Here is a 27,844-nt window from a genome sequence, read left to right on the forward strand (position 1 = left end):
GCACTCTGGCTTCCTCGGGTCTTTGGATTGTGACTCTAAATTGGCTATAGGTGTGAATATGAGCACGGTTGTCTGTGTTAGTCTTGCGACTGATTGGCGACTCATCCAGGAAGGACTGTGTCTCTTGCCCTGGGATAGGCTGAAGCTCTCCTGTGCCCTTAAATCGGATAAGCAAAAGAAAATGAATGGATTAAAAGAAAAAAGAAAAGCCTGTGAAAAAAGAAAATATGCATCCTCAGGCCACACTGATTCAAGCCTGTATATTCAAGGAGTGTCTCTTTGGAGCGGCTTCTTCCCAAACCTTCACCTCACCGCATTCACTGAATATCATGAATAGAATTATTTGCTTCAGTGAAATTTCCTGCACCACGAGAAATGATGTTACTGCATTTTGTTAAAGATTTTTGTCCTTGCATGACCCTTCAAAATGCTGCTACTACATCTCTTGTATGACGACTTTGTATAATGGAGCTGTGACATCGTCATAGTGGCTTTTTGACTCTAAGCCAACAGACCAAAGCACAGCTGTCCCTCTGTAAGATCCCCCTTCTGGAGGATTACTGATCTGGGACCAGCTGCTCTATTAGAACAAAAAGTGGTACATAAGTCTGCTCCTTTTCCCAGGAGTCAAACCCACTCTCATTTCCGGGGGGGAGTCAAACCACTCTGCCCAGAAATATAGATCTCACACACAGAGAAAGGTAACACGTGCATGTGTGTTTGAATGCAGCGCAAGTTAAACACAGAAACCATTACAGGGGAGTTTGCTTGTCTTGTTTGTGAGTGTTGCCACATTAGGGCAAAGACATGGAAATGAGAAATGAATTATACTCTTTACTCTACAGGGGGATTAGATTAACCATCTCTGATCATGTTCATGTCATTAGTTTCAGCATGTTTTCAAGTGGGACAAACACCTGGCCACAGTGGAAACACTGTACCCAGGGGCAGGTGTATTAGTCAAAATATTCTCATTCAGCCAGTCATAATTCCTCCGCACTGTGTGAGTGTCTGAGATCAGCTGCACACCACTCAGTGTTGTTGAGGGAACAGCAATGACCTCATGACTCACTAATGGCAACCGAGCTGAATGGTTTTAATGGGAATGAGAGGGGGCACTTCTGTACTGACTGGAGAAAATGGGGACATGAATAGAGGAGGTAATTGACTCGATGTCATGCCTAGATCTGGAGCATCGAGTCCTACAAATCAAACCAAGATTTCAGCAGCTCTGTTAACAGCAAACATTGATATCAAATAGATAAAAGTCCATCAAAAACACTGGTGGTAATAGGATTTTCCTGCTTTTAACCCACTTTTTTACTTTTTCTTTTTTTTACTTCTCTCTGTCATCTGTAAAGCTTGAAACCAGTACCACCCTCCTCATCTTCAGAGCTATCAAATCTGTTCCCAGGACACCAATCAGCAGGCAGCGATCTAATCATAATTGCTACAAACCTGCTAATTGTGAAATCCCCCTTCCCATTTTACGCTCTAATATCTAATTTGCGAGTGAGATGAATTTAAAGGCTTACATAAGTTGCCATAAAAAGAGGGCTGCAACCCCCTGCTCGCTCCATCTATGCCATCGTCAGCCAATAAATGACCACACGGGCGCTGTTGCTAAGGAGCTGCTGGCTCAAGGTCAGCTGACCTAGCTGTCAGTCACAGTGATTTATCACCAGTCAAACCCTGCGTAGCTCACGTTCTAATAAAACAGCCTTCAACACTTAGTACAGATCTGACATTATTTACTTCAGTGTGCGAGTTTCAGCATCAACTGATGAGTTTCTGTGAGCATTTCAGTGAGCATTTTTATAAATCGAGGACATTTACTCTTCAGATTTAAAGTGAACTCTGAACAGGAGCCCCAGTCACCGCAAATTTATGGACTAATGGATTAAAACATTAGAGAGCAGAAATAGAAATAAATCCAATATTCAGAAAACCTGATTTGGTGGCGTCAGTTGTACAAGAATATCTTATACAACAAAGTTGGTGACTTTATCCACCCTCAACTACTGGATCCTCCAGACAGACAAACATTTTAAGCATGAGTTTTGTTTTTTGTTTTTTATTTCCTAATATATTCAACTTTTTTGGTAATTTTGTAATTTTGGTGGTTTAATTAATACTTTTTTTCCCCTAAGGTGGAAATCTTTAATGACTTTAAGAAACAAGAATTGGATCCACAAGTTTGAATTCATTTTGGATTTTCTGTAATCTAAACATAAAATCATTTTTCAATAGTTTAATAACTGGTGCTGAAGGTTCTACAGTGTCTTTTAACCTGAGACAGCCTTTTAACTTCGCCAAGGTCTAAAAGAACTTTCATCTTTGGATGAGATGAAATTCTGTTGAAAAGTTTTAGACAAAGATTGATCTGCTCACAATGACAAGAGGTATGTTTGGAGGCATAAATGTGAGGCTTTCAAACCTAAGAACACTGTACTAACTGTCTAGCATGGTGGCATCAGTTCTAAAAATGCTTTACAGTAAGTCTCAAATTCCTGTTTATGTGCCAGAGGTGGCAGAGCTGATATGCAAGGTTCTTACTTGCCTTTGGGATCAACTTTGGGTTCGGTCACTTGATCAAGGACACTAGCTCAATGACCTGAGCCGTCATTACAAACTTACCCAGAAATGGAGAAGTACAAACTTGTGTGTGTGTGTGTTTTCGTAAATGTGCCTGTGTGAGTGCACTCAACTCATCTGAAACCTCACGTAAGCCTTGCAAAAGCTGCTTATCGGAAAAGACTCATCATGATAAACAACAGCTGGTAATGTTCACACACACGCGTGCACACACACACACGTACACACGCTAATGTCCAAACTGTCCCATCAGCAGTCAATATCTGATGTTGCTCAATTTCAGCCTGACGTGTAGAAATATAAGCACCTTCTTTTATTCTTTTATGGGACACCTCTCTTTTCTTCCATGCACACATGAAGTTTTTCTCCACATCCTTCCCTTAAACATACTTCGCACGCACACACACACACAAATCTGAAAAAACAAACACCCACAGTTACACACACATGCACTGCAGACATACCGGTGAGCAAACACTGTGTTGCTGTACTTTGGAGCGCTGGATAAGGCTTTGAGTTTAGTGTCAAAGTCAGACAGACAACTGACAACGACAAGATGGCCAGAGTGTGTGCACTGGTTTGCTTTGCTGGTTTTTTGCTGGACATGTATGGAGTGGGTGCTGAGATCACAGAAGAAAACACAGGTAAAAAGCAGCAGAGCAGGTATTGACCCAGGTGGCAGGAAAATGAGTTCAGCAAAGTTTAGAGCTGCACAAAATATAGGAAAAGGCTGGTGGCTAAGCAGGTGATCACTGAATAACCTCGATTCTTAAAGTTCTTATTCACTTGGATCTGTAAAGATTCCTAAGTGCTTAGGCTGTCGGTGTAAATATTTGTAACTATTTATGAGGATGTTAAGTTGATATAATTTAGACAATTTGGTGCTTGTTTGGTGGCTGTTTGCAAGACGTCTTGTGCTGGAAAGGCAGGGATGATAGCTGGACCACTGAGTTAGGTACATGTAGCAGCCAGTCTGGATTATCCTAAGCGGATGTAAAACTGTAGCAAGTATCAGCTCTTTGTTTGGCTCAATTAAATGATTAAGGTAAAGCATCATGTGTCAAAGGGATCACCAGATATATGAAGATGAGACCATAGCAGAGTCTCTACACAAGTGAGAACACCAATAATATGATTACTGCAGAGGAATATCATAGACTGTACATAGAAGATGGCCATTGGACAGCAAAGTTGTACATTTTTAGCCTCAAGCTGAGCTTTTTGGTCACCATAAAGGTGTTTTGATGAGTGCATTGTCGATCTGAATGAAAAAGTACAGAATTTCAGCCTGCTTCCAACAAACCCTGCTGCCAGATTTAAGACACTTCCGCGCTGGTTTCACTTTCAGTCCTGGTACCTGTCCATCTTTGATGTACTTTTATATTATGCATATAGGTTTTATATACATATATATCCCTGAAAGCAGCCTTTATCAATAGTTCTGAATAATTATGCTAAACTTAGTGAGGACTCTTTGTCTTTTGTTACCCTTTCAGGAGCTGTGTTCGTGTCTCAGCAGACGGCACACACCGTGCTGCATCGTAAGCGCAGATATAACACTGCTTTTGAAGAACTTAAACAAGGTAACCTGGAGCGGGAATGTGTGGAAGAAATTTGCAGCATGGAGGAGGCCAGAGAGGTGTTTGAGGATGATGAGAAAACTGTAGGTCTCTCTCTCTCTCTCTCTCTCTCTCTCTCTCTCACACACACACACACACACACACACACACACACACACACACACACACACACACACACACACACACACACAATCCTATGCCTTTACCAGTATTAAGATCTTGACTGTTTATATCTCCAAAAGTGGGCAGTTACAGTGGTCTAGTGATCAGAGCTTGATGGATGGTTGGTGAACTTCTCATTTAATTTGATCTTTCTTTTGCAGATGGAGTTCTGGGCAGGCTATATCGGTAAGACGAACAAAGTACAAGTTCTCATGTTTGCTGAGAATTTATAGCACACAGTCTTCTCTAAACCTGTGGTGTGATCTGTCGTGTGTAGATGGCGACCAGTGTAAGCCACCCCCCTGTCAGAATGGAGGTGTGTGTAAAGATGGGATCAACAGTTATCTTTGCTTGTGCCAACCAAACTTCAGTGGCAAGAACTGTGAGATCGGTGAGTGTGGATCTGAATAACTCGGCTGAAACAACGTTTGAGCTAAGACCATAAAGTTTTGTCAGCGAAAGCTAATTCTGTTTTCCTGACTTTTTCCAGAAGTGAACAAGCAGTGTGTGGTGAACAATGGCGAATGTTCTCATTTCTGTGTAATGAAGGCTAATCAAGCTGTGTGCAGGTGCGCAACTGGTTACATACTTGGGCCAAACAAGAAGAGCTGTGAGCCAATAGGTAAAACCACACACAGCATTTAGTGCAGTGGTAAGAGCGTTTTGTTTTGTTTTTTTCTGAACGAGTCTGACTTCATTCTGACTTCAACTACAATACAGTTTCTAAGGTTTTACATATGAAGACATAATAAAAAAAAAAACCTTATCTTTATCAGGTTTTAATATTTGCTAAATACAGTTAGAAAAAAAAAAGACTGAACAACTATGGCTTGTTTAGAAGCCTCTAAAGAGCATGGCAGTAAAGCATGGCATTGGCTATGATTTGGGCTTGTTTTGAAGCAGATCATCTGAGTCCCTTGTAGTCACTGGGTCAACCATGAACTCCTCTGTATACCAAAGTGTTTAAAGCCAAGTGTGAGGCCATATGTGTCCAGAAGAATGATCCTGAGCAGAGCAGCAAATCTACAACAGAATGGCTGAAAAAGAAAAGAATCAGGGCATCGCTATGGCCCAGTCAAAGTCCAGAACTCAACCTGATTAAAATGCTGTGGTGTGACAGTAAGAGAGCTGTGCATAAACAAATGCCTGCAAACCTCAATGAAATGAAGCAACGTTGTAAAGAAGAGTACTGAGATACTGATAAAGCCACAAAGAAAAACCATTAATTTAAGATATTGCTGCTAATGGTGGTCTGGAAGCTACTGAATCACGGTATATAGTTTATTTTATATTGCGTCTGCATTTCGGCTTAGTTTTTGTTACATACGTAATGACTTGGAATAATATTTCATTTGTTGTTGTTTATCCATGGTTGTATTTACCTCATTTAAAAACCAAGTACAGATTAGTTAGCTTTTTACAATGTCCTGATGCATGAAACCTTAGAAAGGACGAACCGTGTAGTTTCCTTTTTACCATGAATACATGTAAATTTTATATTCCACAGAGAGGCAACAATCATAAAGGAAATAAACTTTCATGTAAATATTCATGATGATTGTTCAAAATGCAATTGTTCCTCCTCATACTTCTCCTGAAGTTGTCTTCCTAACACGTCTCCAGTGGAAGTGGTGGGGTGCAAAATTTATAGTTCTCATTTTTACGCTCGTTCATGCTTCTGCAGCCGGACTAAGTAAATCATATGAACGGGAAAAAATTCTTCTTTTCTTTTATCACAAAAAACATTCAGGGAACTTAACAGTAATCACATTCATCTATGATACACTGCTTAAACATAATATAACTGGACTTTGCTAAAGATGAAGTGTTCAAAGGGAACAGAAAGGAAAGAGGTTTTTTTCTTTTCTTTTTTTTCTTTCTATTTTTGGGTCAGCAATCTGCACATGTGAGAAAAAATCTGAAGAACTATACTTCCAACCCCATAAAAGATGACAATGTAAAATTTAAACAAATCTAGGAGGCAGAAATGTAATATTTCCCCTATTATTTCACTTTTATTTCTCCAGAGCCATTCAGCTGTGGTCGTGTGAATCTGTCCTCCAGCTCTCTCACCAGGTCCATTCTCGAACCAAGATCGTCAAACTTCTCCTACAACGATACCCGAAACGATTACTTCTATGATGAAGATATATCAGAGTATGATTATCTGAACCATCCCATGACCGACTCAAACCCAAGCAATGACTCTCTGGACTCTGAGGCTGTGATTGGCCGTCGACATGTGAGAAGTGTCACCGATACACCAAAAACAAAGACAGAGATGTCGTCCTGGGGGTATGCCACACTCCCCAATGTCACAGCTCAAGAGAAAACTGACCAAAGAATTGTGGGAGGAGATACGGCCATTCCTGGAGAGATACCTTGGCAGGTACTGTGATATAGGCTGGAGAGGGAAGAGCTGGGGATGCAGTGAAGGCCAATATGTGAAGAACTGGAACCAAAAATCCCAGCAGGGCAAGAACATTTGCACGAGTTTTAGATGTAGCTGTAAAGTAAGACGTAAGCTGTAATCCTCGAATAGTCAGCAACTTTTAAATCTGTGCAATAGTTTAAATAGAAAGACTTTTGAATAGACTTTGACATTTAAACTTGCACTTGAGCGCCAGGTTTAATAAAGATGTATTAGAGGTGTAAGTCTAGTGTTTGAAGCCTGTCCCATGCAGAGAGAACGTGCTGCTTTTGAGTGTTTTTTGTTTTCAGTTGCTCAAAAAATGTGCAAGAAATGGTAGGTTCTTTAAAACTGCTCTTCTGTTGCAAGTTTTCTTTGCCTTTCTTTCTGTGTTTGAAGGTGGCCCTGATGTCCCGCCCAGACAGCGTGCAGAGAGCGCGGCCCTTCTGTGGAGGATCCCTGCTCGCTGACTTATGGGTCATCACTGCTGCCCATTGTCTGTGGAACAACGATGGCACAGAACGTAAATTCTTCATCAGAGTTGGTAAGAAGAACAAAGGCTACTTGCATTCTTTAACATTAAATCTTTCACTTGAACTAAAGTACAGATAATACTGTTTTGTCCTAAAGTATTAGGGATCAGGCAAATCCTTTTTCGTTTCAGCTTCATGGCTTTTTAACAAATTATGTTTCAATTATGTTTCTTTAATGTTTTTTTTTCACAAGTTGTCCAGTACTTTAGACTTTGCTTCCTTGTGCAGAAATTTACATTGTCTTAGAAAATCTTTATCTTAATCTATGCTTCCAGGTGAACATGATGTGAACAAAGATGAGGGTCCAGAGCGAGACCATGAGGTGGCCGAAAGGCATCCCCACCACAAGTATGATTTCAAGACCTCACCATATAACCATGACATTGCGCTCCTAAAGCTTGGCAGTCCAGTGGACTTGTCCAACAAGCGGCGTCCCATTTGCCTGGGCCCCAAAGAATTCATACAGAACATTGTGAGAGAATCCACGGTCTCCCTTGTGAGTGGATGGGGCCGGATAAGGTTTCAAGGCCCCGAGGCCACCAAGCTCCAGAAGCTGGAAGTCCCCTATGTGGACCGCACCAAATGTAAACAGAGCAGCCGAGACCATATCACCCGATTTATGTTCTGTGCAGGCTTTGAAAGTGAACAGAAGGACTCGTGCCAGGGGGACAGCGGTGGGCCGCATGCCACCAATTACAAAGGAACTTGGTTCCTGACAGGCATCATCAGCTGGGGAGAGGAGTGTGCCAAAGACGGGAAGTATGGCATCTATACCCGGGTCTCACACTACTACAAATGGATCAGTAACGTAACACAGATCAATATAAACGATTAACAGGATTCATGAATCAGCTGTAAAAATAAACAAGTAGCATGTGTTGAGTTTAGCCCCCGAGGAAGTGAATGAAGTGAGAAATCCCCCGTGTTCTTTTTCAGTACCTCAATAAAACATATCAACTTATCTGAGTGTTTGAGTATCATATGATGATGAAAAACATGATTTAAGCAAATTTGCATCAACAGGAAGCTCTATATGAATACCCCATTTTATCAATGAAATGAAGTGGTAGTGAATTTTTCTTGGCCATTATCCTGCTCTAAGACGCACCATAAAACTAACAAGAGGACTATGGACGTATCGTTCAAGCAAAGGCTATACAAAAGGGACAAATCACATCAGTCAAGCTGAAACAAGTCCAGTGTTTATATTTTCAGAAAATAATTCTATACATAATTAGTATTATTTAAAAAAATACAGTGCAAATAAGCAAAAACAGCAAACACCAAGTTAAAGCACTGCCACGAAAAACGCTAAAGCCTAACTGAACTAATCCATTAATAACTTCTGATGTTACAGTGCAGCCAGCGCTGGGTGGATTTCAAATCAATTTAAAGTGATGAAATGTTATTTAGTATTGCGTATCAGTGAACATGCTTCATTTGGATGGTCGAGCGCTCACTGTCAAACGATTCAATGCTCCCACTGTGGGTGCTGAATACCGTGAAAATTAATCTTTACTTAGTGTACAAGCTAATGTTGGATTTACTGCTACTACAAGGATTTGATTCAAATATTCTTGCAATAAATTCATTTCTTCACTTGATAGCAGAGTATGAGCGTCTATCTGTCCAAAGCAGTACCACCATTCAGACTAAAACACTGACTAAAATGGTGTTTAACGTCTACAGTTTCTATTTTTAATGTTTATATGGTCACAGTCTGCTGCAGATGTCTAAATAAGCTGCCAGCAACTCAGATAATTACACTACATCAGTCAGAGATGAGCTCTCAGCTCATTTCCAGTTGAGTGGCAGTGTTTTTGTGAGCACTCTGCACACTTCACACACTTTTCTGGGCAGCTGTAAAACAAGGCAGTTCAAAATGCATTTCCATATTCTCAATGAACCCCCTCAAATTTCATATTCACAAATATGCTCAGGTGACAACTCCACATTATTCTTTTTAAAGGCAGTACCACTGAGCATCGTTTCTCATTGCAGGTGGAAATAAAGCTGCAGTCATATGTAGGGTGTAAGATACCCGTGCACAGCAGCAAGCAATCAATCAATATGGTAAAGCTTGACAGTGATAAGGGTTTTAGCTCTAAAAGACTAGATGATGGAAAAGCTACTGAATCAAATGAATAAAAAAAGCATAGCAGAGAATATAACTTTCATTAAAAACTATATTATTACCATAAATAACAGCAACCTAGTCCTAGTGTATAGACTCTTCATAAAAGAGTGAATCACACTGCAACTGAAACTTTCACCAATGCTTTTTTTCAATAAAATACAGGAAATATTTAAACTTGTCATACCAGGAGAGGATCTGTTCGTATCAGTGTTCCTGGACTCCAAAGCACACAGTAGCAAGGATGTAGGATTTAGACCTAATTTAATCTGGTTGTTCAAAGTGCACTGACAGAGGTTTCTTGTTCTTTTAATTGTGATCAGAGATTACAGGAGAAGGACTTTGAGGTCGAGGCCTTTGGTGTCCTGTTATGACCCGGGGCAACATTTTGTGTATTGCATTTGGTCTTCCACAGTTTGGGGTGTCACCACAAGATGATGAATTGATTCACTTTGTCATATACTGTGTCAATAATAACGACTACAAATGTTCTAGTTTTCTAAATTTTTGGCAGATTGTTTATAAAAACTTCAAACTCCCAAACTAACTTTCAACAATGTTTTTATGCCTCTGCCTTTCCTGCTATGACACGTCACTAAAGGGACCGATTATTCTCATTTCCAGCTCCATATGTTTTATTCTTGGAATCTACTTAAGCAGCTTGGTATGATTCAAAGTTCAGAATAATCATTTATCTCATACTAATTACACTAATAGTGCAGTTTCCTGTCCCATCCCTTTAAGCTAGCTCGTTTCTCATTTGCACATCATAAACATCATACCCATTCTCACTGATGTCATTAAGAGCTGAGAGTAAAAGGAGCTGTATGAAACCAAGCATTTGGAGCTATTTGAAGCCTTATCTTTTAGCTTACAGGGATTACTCTGGCCATGCTTAATATGAGTAGCACTGCTGTAACAGGTAATTATTTAAGGAGAGAGAAAAGTAAAGCATAATCGGTCCCTTTTAATTAAGCTAAGTGTAAACAAGGGTATGCAGTAATTTTTTCCCACACTATGAGCACTGAGTGTCAAATTGTCTAGAGCTAGTATGAAAGCTGAAACCTGGAAAACTAAAATGCCATATTTTCATTTTTTTTCTTATTTTGTTTTCTTTTTTTATCACATAAACAAAACTGACAGACATTCAGTGTTCACTTTGGCTGCTAAGAGGCGGCGACGACGTAACCAGGGCATTTCTGCATGACAGTTAGCTTAGCTGTTTGGCACAAGAACAGTAATGATATGTTGGTAGACATGATGTTTCATAAGAAAATAGAAATTATACAGCTTGACGTCTAGAACAAAAGTCCACTCTGAACATATAAATAAAAGCCCCTGTTTAAAGTCTTCAGTCCAAAATAATCTGATGTACTGCTGCCGGAGAAGGCAGAGCAAAGGATGGCTTGTATGTGCTTTCCACTGTTAAAGTCTTCTGAGGTTCTTTCTGGAGGTCACAGTCTTCAGAGGTGAAACTCTCACAGCAGTTTGAGGAGTAAAGTCTGTGGCTGATGTTGTGCTTCATTCTGATTGACAAGCAGATTCAGATGCCCATTTTTTCAGGAAGTTGATGGAATATATAAGTCTGTGTGTGTCTGTACACATGGAAGGATATTCAGGCAAAGTATGAGGAACAAACAGGCACACTTCTTCATTCATCCTCTGTCCTGATTGGCTCTCAGCACGTCTCTCCCAGAATCCTATGCAAGTCCTCGGGTAGGACGCGGCCTTCTTCGCCACGACTTATATTCTTCACTATCCTGCAGTTACACACATCGCAGGAAATCTTTTTAAACATCTCAACATTTGAAAATGGTTGAATTCAAGATTTCTGAAGAATGTCGCCTGTCTTACCACATTCCTGATGAATCCTCATGCAGCAGCTGGATGACATCACCACAGTTAAAGATGATGTCATCAGAGCTGGCCATGGTGCTCTCTACCATCACTCTGTACCTGCCCGCCACCTGGAACAGAGTAAAAACAATTAAAACTGAGGGAACAGTGTATAAAACCCTTTGCCACGTGAATGAATAGACAAGACAAATACATATTTACTCATTTAGGAACTCATAAACCACCACAGGCGCAAAGAGCATCATCGCACAAAGTATCAGTGTACAATAGATGATACGTCAGTCACAGTGTCCTTCATAGTCATATTGGATGGGGGAAAAATATCAAGAAGGCAGGTCTTATCTAATATCAGTCTCCAGTAGGAGGTAATGAAAAGAGGAAGATGAGGAAGACGAGGAAGGAACTGCCAGAAAAGAAAGCTGGAGGATCTTTTTAAAAAACAAAGACATAAGACTTATAGCTCTTATGCTAATGATATTTTGAATTCTGGTGTAAGAAAATGTCAGGCTGGATGCCACCACTCATTTGAGGGAGGTCTACTAGGTTCAGGTAGGACCTTCCACCTGCTGTAGCTGCACAGCTTAATGTTCATAGTTTTCCCTTAAAGAGGCGGTAGGCTTCATGCAAACACAAAGAAACAAACAAAAAATAACAGCTAGAATTTTAAAAGCTTTAGTAAGTCCCTCCCATCAGGCAAGCATATTTATGTTCTCTGCATAACCACATATCAGTTTCTGTGTGAACTCTGTGCATATCTCATGTGACAGTAACAAAATCTCACCAGTGGGGCAGGCTGATCCTCATCCTCCTCCTCTGAGTCTGATAAAGTGGAGAGGTCTGTAGCACCCCAGTCCTCCAGGCCCTCACAGATTGCCACTGAGTGAGCATTCACAGGCCAACCTACAGATGAAAGACAGCTAAAAGAAGTGAAGTGAAACTGCAGAATTTTTCTGTTTCTTTGTTTTGTAAATGAGAAAATTGAACAGTTAAGTGTTAGTAATGAAATACTCATGGTAAAAAAGAAAGGTCAGTAAGGTCATTTCCAATCTGAAGTCCATCATTCTACACTAAGAAAGGTCATCCACAAGTGGAAAACATGCAATACAGATGCTAAACTTCCCAGTGGACATCCTAGAAAATGTTCACTAAAGTGAGACCATGCAATGCTGAGAGAAGCTGCAGAATACCCATGTTAAATGTTAAAGTTCATGACAGAGCAATTAGAAAAAGGGGAAAACCTCTTATCTCTAAAAAGATGGTAGGGCATGATAAAAAATCAAATACAGCATATCAGCACAAACACCTCAAATTGCAGTTTCAGGGTTAAGGTTACAATTAGGTTATGGTTAGGTTTAGGGTTAAATATTCATTTCTTATGGTTCAGGTAAGTGGCTAGGGACAGCTCCTGTCGATTTGATGTCCTCGCTAAGGTGTAAAAACAAGTGTGTGTGTTTGTATTCCATTTGTCTAACTCACTGCGTCGAGGTGAATGAACCACAGGATCAGAATGGGCGGGGCTAGTGTGTAGCGACTCCTCCCCTCTGGGAATGTGGGAGTGGCTTGTTGTAGAGGAGCTGTGAGGAACAGGGAGACACGCTGAGCAGCCTCCCACCGGCACGCTGCCCCACGACACACACATCTCTGATGCACTAAACCACATCACAATGGGAACAAGACCAACGAGCACAACAAACAAAACAACAACGACATCCACGGTGTCACAAAACGAGCTGTTACCTCAAACACAGTCTGTAAATTAACACAACATTCCACTCAGGTTACAGTCACATATATTTCAGCGCCTGATTTCAAAGGATGTTCGAGGTTATCACATGAAAATCATTTATATCATAGATCGCTGCAATATATGGAAATATTATTTCTACAATATTCTACGCAAACACGCATAACAGGCCCTGATTAAAGGGCATTTGCAAATAATTTCCACGTGTGCTTCAACCTGCTTTATGTAGTAGACGGGTGAAGCTTGTCCCATTTAATACAATAACTAGAAAGAACATTAACGCAGTACAATAATAATTGTCCGAATGTTTTAAGCCTTCCCATCTACTAAATAAAGCAAACACTGCAATTACTTACAAATACTGTGAGGCCTACACAATTGTGAGATCCACATATCATTCAAAGAGTGGCAATCCTTACAGTATTTCATCATCCATACTGTATATTAGTAAGAATCCAAAAGTGCTTCAAGACAATGTCTGATCGGGGTTTTACCATGCTCAAATTCTTAAAAGAAATCGCTGGTATCATTTAATGTATGTCAACAACTCCCATGATAAGACCAACACTAACAATGGGTCGTGGGCCTCTTTGAGTTTTGTGTTAAAACATTTTAGTCTGAATTTCTGTTTGGGTTTTTTTTTTTTATCATTCTAGTGCTTAAAGTTTGTTGTACTTTTTAAAACTCTTTAATCCTCATTCCTGTGGTACGATGACTTTTAGTTTTTTGAATTTACAGAATATTCTGCGTACGACTTTTCACCCTCAGTCTGGATCCAGGTAAGGAAATCCTGGATGCAATCACAGAACTGTAGCTAGGGTCCCTTCCTCAGTTCAGAGATGATTTTTCCCTTTTCAGGTAAATGTCCTGCTTGACTGCCGGATCAAACCAGCGTTCCTCCCTGTCCAGGACGTGTACATTCTTATCACTAAAACAAGGGCCAAAGAGATCTGTAGGTGTAAATAGAGTTTTTTCCAGAGGATGCAGCTCTTCTGCTTAATCAGTTTTCCCCGATGTATAACTGAGAGCGATCCTCCTGGCACTTAACAGTGTACACTATATTACTCTGTTTTTACCGGGGGATAGGATCCTTGGTGTGAACCAATTTTGGGTGTAAAGTCTTCTGAGCTTGAAAGCCACAGAGACATGTTTTGGAAAAAATGCATCAACTGAGACCAAAGAAATCACTCTGATGTGTTATGAAGTGCTTCTCTGACTGAAAACGCAGCAGTACTCACTTTTGTCATTCATGTTGTTCAGTCAAACTCTTCCTCTCTCTGTGTTTAGCATTTGTCTTTTGGGTACTTCCCCGTGGTGATGCTGAGCTTGCTTCATAAGGACCCGGTTTGCTTTATGGTTCTTCCTGTTTTTCTCTGGTACCTTTTGTTTCTCTTTTCAACTTGTGAATTTTGAAATCAGCCATTAAAGCTTGTGTGTAAATTAGTTTTGCATCCTACATTTTGGCCCTCAAATCTACCATCTCATCTGTCTCTGTCAATACCTTCTAACACCCTTTAAAATCTCCTGGTTCCCTATTAAAGATTTCTATAAATGCTCACAAATATGGATTTTAATTTTACATCAAATGTTTAATAATTCTTTATAGCTGTGCTAGTTATTTATTTATTTATTTTTTGAATTATAAATAATGCAACTGTTGTAACCTAGTGCCAGTGATTACAGCACTGCAACAGTATGTGTCATTGATATGTTTAAAAATGTTTCATGAACAGTGGAGGTCCAAGCAAAACCCGGCTGAGACTACAAATAACAACATTAGTTTTGATCTCTTTGTAGAAGCTGCTGACAAAGAGAAAATATACCAGTGTTGATAAATTTCCCATAAACTGAATCTCCATGATCTTGCATATTGTGACACACACAAGGCTCAGCCATTACTTGACCTTACAACATGCTAGCATGCCACCTGTAAACATAAAACTGTTACCTCCAGAACAACTCCACAAACACACACCCACAAACTCCAACACACTGCAAAGCTCCATCACTGACAATACGTTGAATAGCTTGCGATCATCAAAGCAACAAGTGCAAGATATTAAAAAGAAAACCGCTCTAAAAGTAGTCTAACTTACAGTTACCTCCTATCCTATCACTTTAATGGTCACCACGGGATCAAGAATGTATCTGACAGAGTCACTTAAAAGAATGTGTTTAAAAGAACGTAATGCACAGCCTCCCTGTTACAGTCAGTAGGACTTTAAAGCATCTAATCAGGGACTGTTGCAGTGAGGTGAATATGGATGAATATGAAGAGGAATCAAAGCCCGGCAGCACAGAAAGAAACTGTAGCAGGCCTAAATTAAGTGAATGGCACTGTCCATGGTGCTGAAAACCAGCAGTTTTAAATATCAGAGCTGAAGACAATGTTGTGCCATCTGCAGGATTTGGCAGTTAAAATCTCAAGGGTAATGACAAAGATGCTGATACATTCACATATGGAGCTACTGCGCACATGCACACTGACTCAGTAACATCAATAAACTGTAAAAAGATTATTATGAGAATTATGATTGTGGCGATGGCGGATATCCTGACTTGTAGGCGGGTGTTATGTGATCGGGAAGTCATTCCAGAAATTGGATTTAAGGGTCAAAACACAATCTTTTTCTTCACAGAATTTATCAAGCTTTAAAAGAATAGAATCGAGTCATCAGACTTGGGCTGACCTGTTCTCACCACACATGAAACATCATAACAAGCTTCTCTGATGCTATATGGGGATGAGGGAATTTTGACATTCTATCCACTGAGTTACTCATACAACCCAGATTCAAAAAAAGTTGGGACACCGTGTAAAATGTACACAATGATTTTCAAATCTTTGTCTCCTGAGCACACAGAGCTTTCTCCAGATTTTGAATCATTTGATGATATAATGTCCTGTAGAGGATGAGATATTCAGTCTTCACAATTCACAAAGGTTGAGGAACATTATTGTGAAATTTGTTTCACAATTTGCAGACAGAGTTTTATGCAGATTGGTGAACCTCTGCCCATCTTTACACGTGAGAAACTCTACCTCTCTAAAGTCCAGCTTTATAGAGACGAGTTGCCATCATGAATGTTAAAATGAGCAAATATTTTTCATGGACCAGTAAAATGCCTCAGCTTGTACCTTTGATATGTTTGCATTTTACACAGCGTCCCAACTTTTGAAAAAAGCTATTGAAAAAAACTGAATCTTTTTGGTTTGTGTGACCTGAATAAAAACATTTCATGATTCTTATGTAAATGTTTTTGCACATCCCTACATCATGTGAGGTCATGCAGAGAGAATCACCTGTCAGAGAGAGGGTTGTCTGAAAGCAGAAGAGAAGCTTCATCTAAGAAGATGAGATGACATAGAGGAATGAGTTAGATGTAGAAGGAATACAAATCCATAAACAACAGATTAAAGGAAATTACACTGCTAGGAAGGAGCCTAAGGTTTCAACAAAAACCACAAAGCACTAAAAAAAAAAAAACCATGACTGAACACGAGTCATATAAATGAAATCAGGCTTTTAAAAAAGGAAAAAGAAAAGGTCACAAAGCAACATCAACATTAATTGAAACCTTGTAGTTTTTGCTGGTTGTTGAGAATTTTTCGAATCTCCATCAGCCAGGCAACTTTGACCTCCACCGTGGGAGCCTAATAGAGACACAGAGTGAAAATAACACACTACTAAGACACTGAAAAGTCTTTTCAGTTACACTTAAAATAGAAAAAAAGAGCATCACATACCTGAACTATGTACACCACTTCTCTGCTGCTATACCAGATTTCAAATTTTTTCACATCTCCTTTCACATTTTCCGTGATTCCCACTGCACTCATCTACAGACAGAGAGAAAAACCGTAAATTGGAAACAAAGTGTTTGAGTCGCCTGATAATGTGAGAGAGTTTTTCGTGTTATTACTCTGAGGCACGATTTGAAGCTGTAGAAGGGCGTCCTGTCGTGGTTGTCCTCGTCTCTGCGCTTGCAGAAGAGCAGGGCGTGCTCATAGAGGAAGAGGTGCCTCTGCATGGGTTTGAATCTGGCCAGCTCTTTCATTCGCACCGCTGCCCTTTTATGGCTGATCCACACGCTAAAGCTGCCTTGCATCACGACACGACCCAGATGGCTGAGATCACCCTGTGTCATGGAGACAGACAGATGGATACACTCAAGACTCAAATCTGCAGCTTGCCAGCAAAGTAATATACTGAAGGTTTTTCCACACACACAATCTATTCTCATCACAACCAGTAAGAAAGATTTTGTGCTTTGCTCTAATAAGATTAAGTGTGATGAAAGGTCATAAATCTGCGAACCAGTAATGTGATTGTGTGTCTGCTGTTTTATTTGTTGATTTGACTGGCTGGTACCTGATATCCGGTGATGGCTATTTGATGCATGGAGTCATTGACAGACTTCAACAGCTCCAGCATGGAGTCCAGAGCCTCCTGGAGTTCACAGCGGTATCGCTCCTCTGTGCAGTGCTTTAAAAGCTCCTGAACAAGGACAGGCACACAGCATGACATGTCAGTGGATCTTACTTTATCTAATCTGGTCTGCCTTGATGTCTGTCCACTTAAATGGCTTTATGCACATGTAAATCATTGTCAGCCTGTCTGTGACTCTGCAAATTGAATAAATGGATCCAACCTGTTGCTGTCGATTAGTCTCTGTGCCTTTTAAAATTGTGCGTGTCCACAAAAGTCATTTTTATTTGTCTGCATCTCTGTTTCTGTTGAAATAACCTTGTCTCTCTGTGCCAGCGTCATTTTGTCCATGCGTCAATTCAGACAAAAGCAATTACTGTATGGACGGCTCGTCCACATGAGATATTACTGCTATTAAAAAAAAGCACAGCAAAAATAATAATTACCGCTAATAGAAAGAAAAAAAAACAGAGGTCAGGACAAGAACCGCAGGCTCACAGAGCTCAGTCTTCTATCAATACTCCCTCTTGCAGCTCAAAGTTCAACGCACAGACATTTTCAATTATGAAACATGTTTGTTTTCCTGACCTACTTTGCTGTAGCCAATAACATTAGAAGCACTTTTTTTCTGGTGATGAGTTGATACACTTTGCGCTGTATGAGGGTGCTGTTAAATTTTATGGCCTGGATGATGAATGTCTGAGAAGATTTTGGTACATGACTTACCAAGTAATACACAATAACATAGTGGATGAAAGCAAATATTAACATTTTCACCACCAGAGTATTTATTTGAGCTTCTGAGGGACTCATGAATCAGTAATCATTCAAGATCTCCCTGAATATTTTTGTTCTATGAATACAGATGCACACTGTAAATCATGAGAAAGTTAGGATTTTTTAACACAATTGCATGTTGTAAAAACATTGATTGCTGTAATATTTTGTGACTGGCAGGGGTCGTGCTAAGTTGACGGTAAAACCCCCCAGAAAATAGTGAAAATAGTGAAAGATCATGTATTGCATGTACTGTTCATTTGTAATACAATATCTGATTTTAAGCTTTAGTAGCTATGTTAGTAGCATACTGATCTTTATTAGGTATATGAAAGTTTTTTGTTATCAGCAGTTGTAATTAGAGCTGACCTATACAGAGACCGATATTTGATGAACATCAGTATTATAAAAATCTGCTATTATGATATTTCTCCAGACACACGACACACAAAGTGCGAACAGATTTCTCTGATATTTGTCATATGTATTGATTTACTCATAACACGGTATAAGTGTGTTCCGGTGTCTCGTTTTTATAAATGTCAATAGCAATAAATCAGCAAATAGCTAATATCGAAAATATCGGATACGTCAGTCGGGCTATTAATGAAATTATAAGTCAAAATTTACTTTTCTTTATTATACATTGAAAACAGACTAAGAATTATTCATTTCAGTGAGTGACCTGCATTACTAATAAATTTTTATAGCTCAAATGTAGAAAACCTTGAGCAGCAGCTGGTACTTGGTGAGGCGTTGGACTGGTTTCAAGAGGTAAGAGTCCAGACCTAACTTGTGATCAAGCTTCTTCTGGCACTCCTGCAGAAAGAAAGAACAGGACACAGAGACAGAGAGATCAAAATTAGTGCTGTCAGCGTTAATCTCGTTAAAATGACGTTAACTCCATAACCGCATTAACGCGGATCACCCCGTGCGAGGGGCTGCACAGTGCTAGCGCGTTAACGAGCTAACCGCGCTGACGCTATGCAGCCCTCGCACGGGGCTAGCCGCGTTAACGTCATTTTAATGAGATTAACGCTACAGCACAAAATCCATTCTGAACAAAAACTGTGCCATAACTACAAAGTGAAAGTGAGTGCATCGTGTTAAACGTGTGCAACTACCTGAAAGAACAGCGAATCAGCACACTGTCTCCAGAGCAACTCGGAGCGAGGCTTGTTTTGGCAGTAACGCTCGTACACCTGGAACTTTTCCTTCTGCTCACACACAAATGTACATTTAAACATATTATGTTATATCACACGTAAAGTCCTCGTGTTTTTCATCACATCTTCCCTCACCCTTTTCAGAAAGCAAGCCCCCACGCTCTCTGGTGTCTCCAGGCAACTCTGCAGATCTTGGAGGAAGATCCTGCAAGGAGAAACCAAGAGGAACATAAAAGGAAATTGGATCAGCATGAAAAGACAGAAAGGGACAGGAACAGCTTGTGAGCTCTGTGTGTTTGTGTGTGCGGCTTGCCTGCTGTGGAACTGGTAAATCTCTGGCATGTTGCCGAACAGAACGTCCTTCTGGCTGCGCAAAGCTACAGGAAGAAGATTAGCCACAGAGGGGTCCTCCATTTCTGCCCTGTAACCCTGATAATTGCAGGGGCGAGAGGTAGTCAAGGGAGAGGAGAGATGGTAATGCAAGCCAAAGAAAAGGAGAAAGTTTTAATTAAAAAAGTCAAGAAATACAAAATGACAAAACAAGTCTGGAAACCCTGTCATCTGATGACCACTCCGTGGATACTCTAGCTAAGACTTGTTCTTCTGTGCCCTGGTTAATGTTGACGTTGATGAAGACAAACTAGAAAAGCTAACAAACAACTAAATCATAACCAGGTAATAGCCAGTGGTTTCAAGATTGCCCAAGATTTCAAGATATTCCCTCCTCATGCTGTCAGTGTTACCCAGACTAAAAATTAAATCTAGAAAGCCCCTGTACCTAAAATACTGCCCATTACTATTCTGTATACAGATATGTATATCTATAAAAATTATGAAATATCCAACAAACCAAACAATACCATCAAATGATCTAAACTAACTCACCAGAAGGACGGAGAGCAGTTCATCCACATAGATCCTCTCTGTAGCTATCAGTTCCTTCATAATATGGCTAAAAAGAGTGAACGTAAACATAAACAGACAAAAAAAAACAATGTAAAACTACTGTGTAAGCTCTGACACTCGCACAGGAAGAAGCTGAAAGGCTCCTAAACGGATCACACACATACACCTAAAACAACTAGCAACATTAGAGTCACAATTAACATTTAAGACTGTACCGTGTGACCTGCTCTGGGTTGTCCTCTGCCTCTGAATCAGTTTCAGGGTTGGGTCCATATAGACAGCTGCGGTTGCCTTGGTAATCATGCATCACCTCGATCTGACGAAACACATACATATCACGTCAGCTTAAACTTTCCGTGGGAAAGTGAGTAAAAATACGCGTTTTAAACACGTGATAAACAGAGAGTCTGCAGATCTGTTGCCAAAGTTGCCCTTTCTCATAGAGCACACAGCAGTGAGACACACTCCTTCTACTGGAAATATTATTCTGGTGCATGCTGGGAGATTAAAAATTGTTTAATGTCGCATGCCCATTGGGTAATGTCTACTAAGTTCAAGTTTTCTCCTGCAGTGAAAGAGAAAACACACACACACACGTATATGTGTACATATATATAGACACACACCTTGGGTTGGCTGTTGTTCCTTCTTGCAGCCCTCTTGCCGGGAAGCAGATCAAAGGAGAACTTGGAGTTCAAAACATTAAAGTCTACACCTGTGGAGGATATCGCACATATAAGAAAGAACAAAAAGGAAATGCTGGCAAAAGAGCAACAGCTCAAGACCTTTAGAGCGCAGTCAAGAACAAAGCTTGGTTAAACTGTTGAATGCAAGAGGGACATGGAGGTAGGATAGGGAGATAAATGTGCCCAAGAACATCCTACTCAACAACAGACATGAACCTCTTCAATGCTCAAAATATCTCCTGTGCTTTATCATACTTTCTACTGCAAAACAGGAAGAAACCCCATTAGGATTGAATTGTTGAGTATGTGTTAAGAAGAATGCAATGGAAGATGTTATACCATGTTTGGGGGAGAAAAGGGGTGACTTGCAACGCTGGAAAGTCTGGTCCGGTTCTGGCCGAGGGGCCACCAGCTGTATGGGTCGGACCTGCACGTCCGCCAGCTTCCTCAGACACTGCTCCCTGTTTCTGATCATGCACTGCATTGAGTTCAGCTTCTCTGTCACCATGGAAATCTGGGACTGGACAGACACAGAGCTACTATAGTAAACAACAGTGGTGTCAAATATATGTGTGTTTGTGTCAGCGGTTTCAGGTTACCTGTAGCTGCGGGGTGAGTATGGCTTGAAATTCAAAGCTGAGAGTATCCTGGCTGTTTTTCATGGCTGATGGCGCCCTCTCCTGGTGGCAGCTGAGGTACTGCAATGCTTCCTGAGCTCCGTCTCTGGTTTGGAACTTGTCCACCATCTGGCTGGCCAGTAGATAGGCGCCCTCGTCGCACCAGCGAAGGGCCTGCTCACAAAAGACTGCTAAATACAAGACCGATTCCATGGCAACACTTTGTGCTACAAGAAAGGTGAACGATTGCTAACAGAGCAAATATTTGCTTCAGTCAACAACTGACTTGCAGATGAGAGACTTTTCTTTGTCAAATGTTTCTCTAGGACAGAAGAGCCTAGAGATTTATAGATTTATAGACAACTATAAATAGAGGCATATTTGTGATTTGGGGCTGTATAAATAAAAATGACCTGATTTTCATTAATGGCAAGAGGAAGATTCACAAGTAGATCATTCAATCAAAAATGCACAATCATCAGTGCATTCATTTTGCTGTTTTCATTTAAGTTTGTATGCACACATCTTTGCATTTCTGCACATGTGAGAGTGGCCTGTGAACATTTTTACCTCCTCAAGGCAGCCCAGCAGGTCTCGTGTTCGAGTGAGCGAGGCCCTCTTGGTGCGTATGGCGATGGTGATGACATCACAGTAATGTCGCAGCTCATTGCAGCGCTGGATGATGAGCGCCAGGGCGTAGTGGTGGTTTGCAGCCAACTGGTGACCGTGTAGAATCAACACCTGGGCACGAGCCATCTCCTCCTGATTCAAGCAGAGACAGAGGTTTGAGGTTTTAATGACGAAAAGGTCAGACAAGAACGAACCTGAACAACATGCAAACTCCATCAGTACAAATTATAAGAAAAGCCTGCCAAAAGCCATAAATGTGTTATGTTGGCTTTGTTATGTTTTGGTGAGTTTTGTTGTGCATCTAGTTTCTCCTTCCTCCTGTGTTCCCCTGTCTTTGTCAGACTTGGTGTTAGTTTTCATGTCTTAATGTTAATTATTTAGTTTTTAGCTTATTCCTGTTTAACTCTAAAGCAGCGGTCCCCAACCCCCGGGCCTTGGACCGGTACCGGCCCGTGAGTCGTTTGGTACCGGGCCGCGAGAGTTGAGGTTCAGGTGTGAAATGTATGGTTTTCAGGGTTTTTATCGGTTTTCAGCGTTATTTTGTTATCGTTTTTATCGTTTACTCGGTTTTCCTTGGTCTTTTCACGTGTGTTTTGAATAAATTTTCTTTTTTTCGGTACCGGTACTAGTTTTATTTTATTGTATTTATCCGCGACACCTTAAAGGCCGGTCGATGAAAATATTGTCGGGCATAAACCGGTCCGTGGAGCAAAAAAGGTTGGGGACCGCTGCTCTAAAGGTTATCTCCATCATATAATCGTCTCCCCAACCCTCATAGTTTCTAATTGCTGTGGACTGTTTCCACCTGTGTCTCATCATTCTCACCTATATATAGTTATGCTTTTCCCTCCTGTCCTTTTCAAACCATCTATGGCACTCCTGTCTTTCTAAATCTCATTTTTTCATGGTGGACTTTGTCTAGTTTTGAACAGAAATATAAAAGGATTGCATTTTCTTGATTTGTTTGTCTCTGGGTCCTGCATACGGGTCCTCTCTACACCACGCTATGTGTGGAAGAGTAATTAAAATCCCACTTTGACCCGCTCTGTGTGCGGAGGTCTCTTGCTACTAGTTTTCTGCTAGCAGAATGCCTTTGCAAGTGCTTGGAGAGATATGACGTCATATTTGCTGGAGTTCATAGCTGTTTTTTGGCCAGAACACAAATTGCACTTTACCAACACAACATTGAGAGTTCTCATGATGGTTTGAAGAAAGTGCATATAGCTGAAGTTTAGAAGAATCTGTGGGATGCTAGGTTGTGCACCAAAGCGAATTGGTTTTGATAGCCAGTGGCCAGAATAGACTTCATGGGTATATAACCCAGTTACAGATATCACTGAAATGACTCGGCCTGCTGATCTCCCTGCCTCAGGCTTCCTATGTGTCCACATGGAAGGGAAGGTAGATTTGTCTGGTATTGTGTGTTTGCTTGTGTGGGTGATTGCTGCTGCTCTCGCTGCCTGCAGGCATTCAATATATGAGCATTGAAGGGCAGGAGGAATGCTCTCTTTGCCTTTGGGCTTTCCACATATTCTCCTTCAGCAGATTACTGCTGAAGGAGAATAAATCCTATTTTGGATAAACAGATATACATTTTGGCCCACTTGCTAAATTTCTTCAAGTCACATGTGAGATGTTAATTGTGTGTGTGCATGTGTGTCACCTGAGCACGTTTGTCCAGTGTATCCAGGTCTTTAAGTAACTGTTCTGTCTGAACCACTGTGTTCCCCAAAGAGGCAATCTCCTTCTCCTGGGCAGAGAGCCGCTCCAGGACCTCCTCCATCTACACACACGATACCAAATACAAAACAGTGTGACTCTGATCATGAACTACTACGACTTGTGAAAAGACATCGGCACCACTTATCACACCTGCTGGAAACTACTTTCATAGTGTAGCAGCTGGAGGTACTGCTGCAGCTTCAGGTGGTGTTTCTCAAAGAAGCCATCGAATGCCTCCTCCATGTCTCCGAGCTGTGCCAGGAGCCTAAAACACACAGGCCGCATGACACAACTGTCTACTAAAAGAACGATTTAATAACATTAGAAAAGGGTATTAAACTGAGAGTGTGTCTTTCATACTCAAGCCGAGCTTCACTTATCCTCTGATGGTTTACCTCTTAACAGTGTCCATGTCTGCTTGTATTTCCCTCTCCTCCTCTGCATCTCTTTTAGAAGCTTTGACAGTTTCCAGGTTTGACAGCAGGAGGCGTCCTTCTTTCAGCACATTCCTGATATCATCCTAGATCAGTACAAAATTGATGCAAAAAAAAAAAAGAGAGAGAGAATGATTAAGTACAGAAAGTGACAGATACAGTGTGGGTGAGCAGAGAGAGGCAGGAAATGATTGGGAGCAAAACACCACCTTCATCTGTCGGTATCGGTGTGTGTGGGAGTGCAGCAAGAATTCGATGGCGTTAGCCTCATCAGGAAGTTCGGTGTCTGACAGCTCTGATCCGAAGCTCTGGAGCAGCTGGGCAATCTCTTTAACTGTCACTGCAAACGTCTCGATGGACTGCAGGATTACACATTTTCACCCAAACCAAAAAAAGAAGAAGAAAAAAAACACAGAAATAAATTATTTGTATTTCAGTTTTTTGATGGTTCTCAAAATTAGGCATATAAATATGTGGAAAAACTAAGTACACCTAATGATTCAGGAGCTTGTTGAACAACCTTTAGCAGCAATAACTTGAAGTTTTTTATACGACTTTATCAACTCCCACATTTTGGTCCACTCTTTGAGGTTTGCAGGAATTTGTTTTTGCACAGCTCTCTTAAGGTTTCTCTGAGCATTGCAATGTCCGATCTTGGGGTGAATTTGCTAAGACTCATCTCCTTGGAAGAGTGTAGCATAGTGTTTACAACCACTTACATGCTCCTTTTATAAGAGTTGGTTACACTTGCCAATTATCAATTAATCAAGTGCATTTGTTTAGTGGTACGGGAATTGTAGTTAACCTTTTAACTCCAAAGGAAGCACTAAACGTGTACTTAGTTTGTAACATGACTGTATATGAAAACTTTCTGTTTCACATGAGTATATAATACAAAAGAATTAAACATAAAGTAAAAGATCAAAAATGAAGGCTTAGAATATTTATAAAGACACATTTTTACATTCCCAGAACAAGCTATCATGGCCTGTTAAATTTAGCAGCATAGACAGTTGTCCTGGATACTAACAGAATTAGCATGACAGAAAACATGCCTAGATAAAGTGGATTATCTAGTATCTGAAGTGCGTACTGTTCGGAGGACGACCCAGTCGCTTTGGCAGAACTGCACTTTTGCAGTGAAGTCTGTTGTCAAGTGATTTTCATCAATGTAGCGCAGCAGGTCGCCAACAGAACGCAGCATCACCACCTAGAAAACACAAACGCGAGGCAACCGGCTGTTACCTGACCAGTGTTGCACTGCAGTTGGCATTTTAAAAGGTGACAAAATTAAATATACATGCACAGGAGTGCTCTAGTTTTTAACCCCTTCTCTCACCGGCATCTTTAACAGAAAGTCATCCTGACTGAAGCGAAAGCCCAGGTCGGTGCTCGATGATGGACTCGGCGCAGAGCTTAACAAACTGCTGGGGTTGAGCACCAGGATCAAATGTAGATTGCCTGGAAATGAGGTCTGAAAGAAGAAACGATATCATTCCCTCAATTTATCAGTCATTCAAAGAAATGATTGGTATGTTAAATGTTTGTGAAATAAAGGTAAGCATTATTTAGCACAAGCGATATTTTTCCCATGTTGTTCATGCTGCTGTGGTTATGTGTCCTGCTAAGGGGGCTCACCCCACAGATTGACAACACCAGAATTAAAGAAAAAACTTGCTGCAACATGTCCAAATGCAATATCTAATATGCGAAAAGGCCCTCTTCATGTACAAGCACAGCAGTCAATTTCTGGTAGCTACTTGAGTTGGGCCAATGTAATTAATTACTACTAGGTGGACTAATTGGTTTCTAATGAAGTCTAAAACAGTCTTATTCAGAAATGTGAACAAACTCTAATTCATGGGACAGAAAAAACAACAGCCTAACAATGTGGTAACTGTGGACTGCAGTGTGAGAGGGTTGAAAAAAGTCAGACGAGTCATTCAGAGTCACTGACAGCTGGGTGTTGTTTGTCATGGAGTCTAGCAAAGCTCAACACAGCCTCAGCATCCCTCTGTGTCAATCTGGGGAGTCTTTCAGCCTCTGCAGCACTTCAGAAGGTCTGACGGTCAGCTTCTCTGGCTCACTCTGCTCTATGGTCACTCTTCTCTCTTTTTCACATCACCTGTCCACATCTCTCCTCTCACACCACAGACTGTAAACAGTATCCGCTTTACAAACTCAAAGAATGCCACACCTTCTGTTGCCACTGAAGTATTACTTTTTCCACATGCTGCAAGGTTAGTCATCAAGCATGTTTACTCTTTCTTCATAAGCCTGCCAGTGTTTCCATTTATCCAGTTTCCCTCTCCTGTGTGCAGGCTCAGATAACATGAGGCTGAGGAGTTAATAAAAATGGAGAAGACTTCTATATATAATGTAAGTCTCTTTCAAATCTGAGAAACCTGGAGGGAAGCTTATCTGTGTCTCATGATGCATTATTTTCACTTGCTCATCTACTGATGTGTGCAGTGTAATCTAATACACAAGCAGAACCTCAAGGATGCCTCATTAGGTGTTTTTTTTTTTTTTTTAAAGCGCATTAAAAGCCATCAAGTCTGTTATCAACTATAGCTGTGGAGCTTTTTTTGGACACCAAATACCCAGACTGATACTCTGCGCACACTACAAATGTCCCAGGTAAATAATCACCCAACTGCACACAGTCCCTCTTGATATTTACTAAAACAGCAGCCATGATGGAGGTAACTTGATAGCTGCAGACTTGTAGGCACATCTGCACCAAACAACTGCACAGAGATTTGTGTGAGTGCTTTAAATACACAGGTTTCAAAATGTGTTACATAAAGCTGCACAACTTGATCCCTCTGTGTGTGCAGACTGCAGAGCCAGAGCTGATACAGCCTCTTGTTGTTCTGCACCTGCAACTACAGCCCAAACATTTGTCATTGGCCTGTCCTGGTCCCCGACACAGGCTCTTTAACACTGAACTGCCGTCCAACCGCGACCCCTTTTCTTAGGCGTGTTAAATATGTAATGCGGTGCGAACACATCCCAGCCTCTGTGTCGCAGCACCTAGCAGCCTTAAGAAAAGCTCGTCTATATCTCCGCTGCAGCATCCTCATTCTCGCCACCCCGTTTAAAGCCTCCCACCTCCCGGCGGATCTTACCGCGGCCCGGCGCAGACGGGGGAACCCCCGTAGCGGGTTGGACTCGGCCATGGCTTTTTAGCGCTTCCTTGTTCTGCCCTGTCCTCACTGGTACCCGGAAAGTCCGCAGCGGGACGTGGTGTCGGGGACGAGCAGCCGCAGAGATGGCACGGTAACCTCCACTGCAGTGTCCGGATAGGCAGAGCGGCGCGCACCTCAGCAGATGCACTTCTGCTCTGGACCAGGATGGTGGGGTGTGCTTCACCTGACGTCAAAGCAAAAGGAAGTTGGCCGCTTTACACTTACACAAGTCTACATTATCATCATTATTCCTGTGACCAGACGAAATTA

At 41.0% G+C, this 27,844-nt stretch overlaps 2 protein-coding genes across 7 annotated transcripts in view; one reads left to right on the forward strand and one right to left on the reverse strand.

Annotated features, from left to right (window-relative positions):
- The window catches only part of f9b (coagulation factor IXb), a 19,941-nt gene extending 11,700 nt beyond the window's left edge, over positions 1–8,241 (forward strand). The window contains exons 1-8 of one of the 3 annotated variants that reach the window (XM_004550286.3): positions 3,098–3,239; positions 4,092–4,258; positions 4,499–4,523; positions 4,615–4,728; positions 4,828–4,959; positions 6,365–6,726; positions 7,147–7,291; positions 7,556–8,241. In XM_004550286.3, coding sequence (XP_004550343.1) covers positions 3,152–3,239; positions 4,092–4,258; positions 4,499–4,523; positions 4,615–4,728; positions 4,828–4,959; positions 6,365–6,726; positions 7,147–7,291; positions 7,556–8,115 — 1,593 coding nt within the window. In that variant the 5' untranslated portion in view covers positions 3,098–3,151 and the 3' untranslated portion in view covers positions 8,116–8,241. Of the gene's footprint in view, positions 1–3,097; positions 3,240–4,091; positions 4,259–4,498; positions 4,524–4,614; positions 4,729–4,827; positions 4,960–6,364; positions 6,727–7,146; positions 7,292–7,555 lie in introns of those variants that run through there. The other 2 variants (XM_076889313.1, XM_076889312.1) reach the window with 2 other exon arrangements.
- A 219-nt stretch (positions 8,242–8,460) lies between these two features.
- On the reverse strand, positions 8,461–27,791 carry mcf2b (MCF.2 cell line derived transforming sequence b). 4 transcript variants are annotated; one of them, XM_004550285.4, is made up of 26 exons: positions 27,515–27,790; positions 25,723–25,857; positions 25,477–25,593; positions 24,593–24,742; positions 24,345–24,469; positions 24,100–24,214; positions 23,891–24,010; positions 22,168–22,359; positions 21,580–21,771; positions 21,320–21,500; positions 20,921–21,009; positions 20,510–20,610; positions 20,274–20,340; positions 19,702–19,817; positions 19,524–19,593; positions 19,347–19,439; positions 18,949–19,041; positions 17,389–17,514; positions 16,940–17,155; positions 16,764–16,856; positions 16,595–16,670; positions 16,320–16,362; positions 12,748–12,845; positions 12,053–12,171; positions 11,269–11,381; positions 8,461–11,174 (listed from the first exon to the last, which is right to left on the reverse strand). In XM_004550285.4, the coding sequence occupies exons 1-26, from the start codon at positions 27,563–27,565 to the stop codon at positions 11,093–11,095; spliced, it is 2,973 nt and encodes a 990-aa protein (XP_004550342.2). In that variant the 5' UTR covers positions 27,566–27,790; the 3' UTR covers positions 8,461–11,092. The 4 variants fall into 4 exon arrangements, 3 of the variants coding, with proteins under 3 accessions (XP_004550342.2, XP_004550341.2, XP_076745426.1); XM_004550284.4 differs by having other exon boundaries at positions 12,748–12,920; XR_013100592.1 differs by lacking the exons at positions 8,461–11,174; positions 16,320–16,362 and having other exon boundaries at positions 11,364–11,381; positions 12,748–12,920; positions 27,515–27,791.
- Between the last annotated feature and the right edge of the window lie 53 nt (positions 27,792–27,844).

The sequence above is a fragment of the Maylandia zebra genome, linkage group LG10 (genome assembly GCF_041146795.1).
Source record: "Maylandia zebra isolate NMK-2024a linkage group LG10, Mzebra_GT3a, whole genome shotgun sequence".
Lineage (NCBI taxonomy): Eukaryota > Metazoa > Chordata > Actinopteri > Cichliformes > Cichlidae > Maylandia > Maylandia zebra.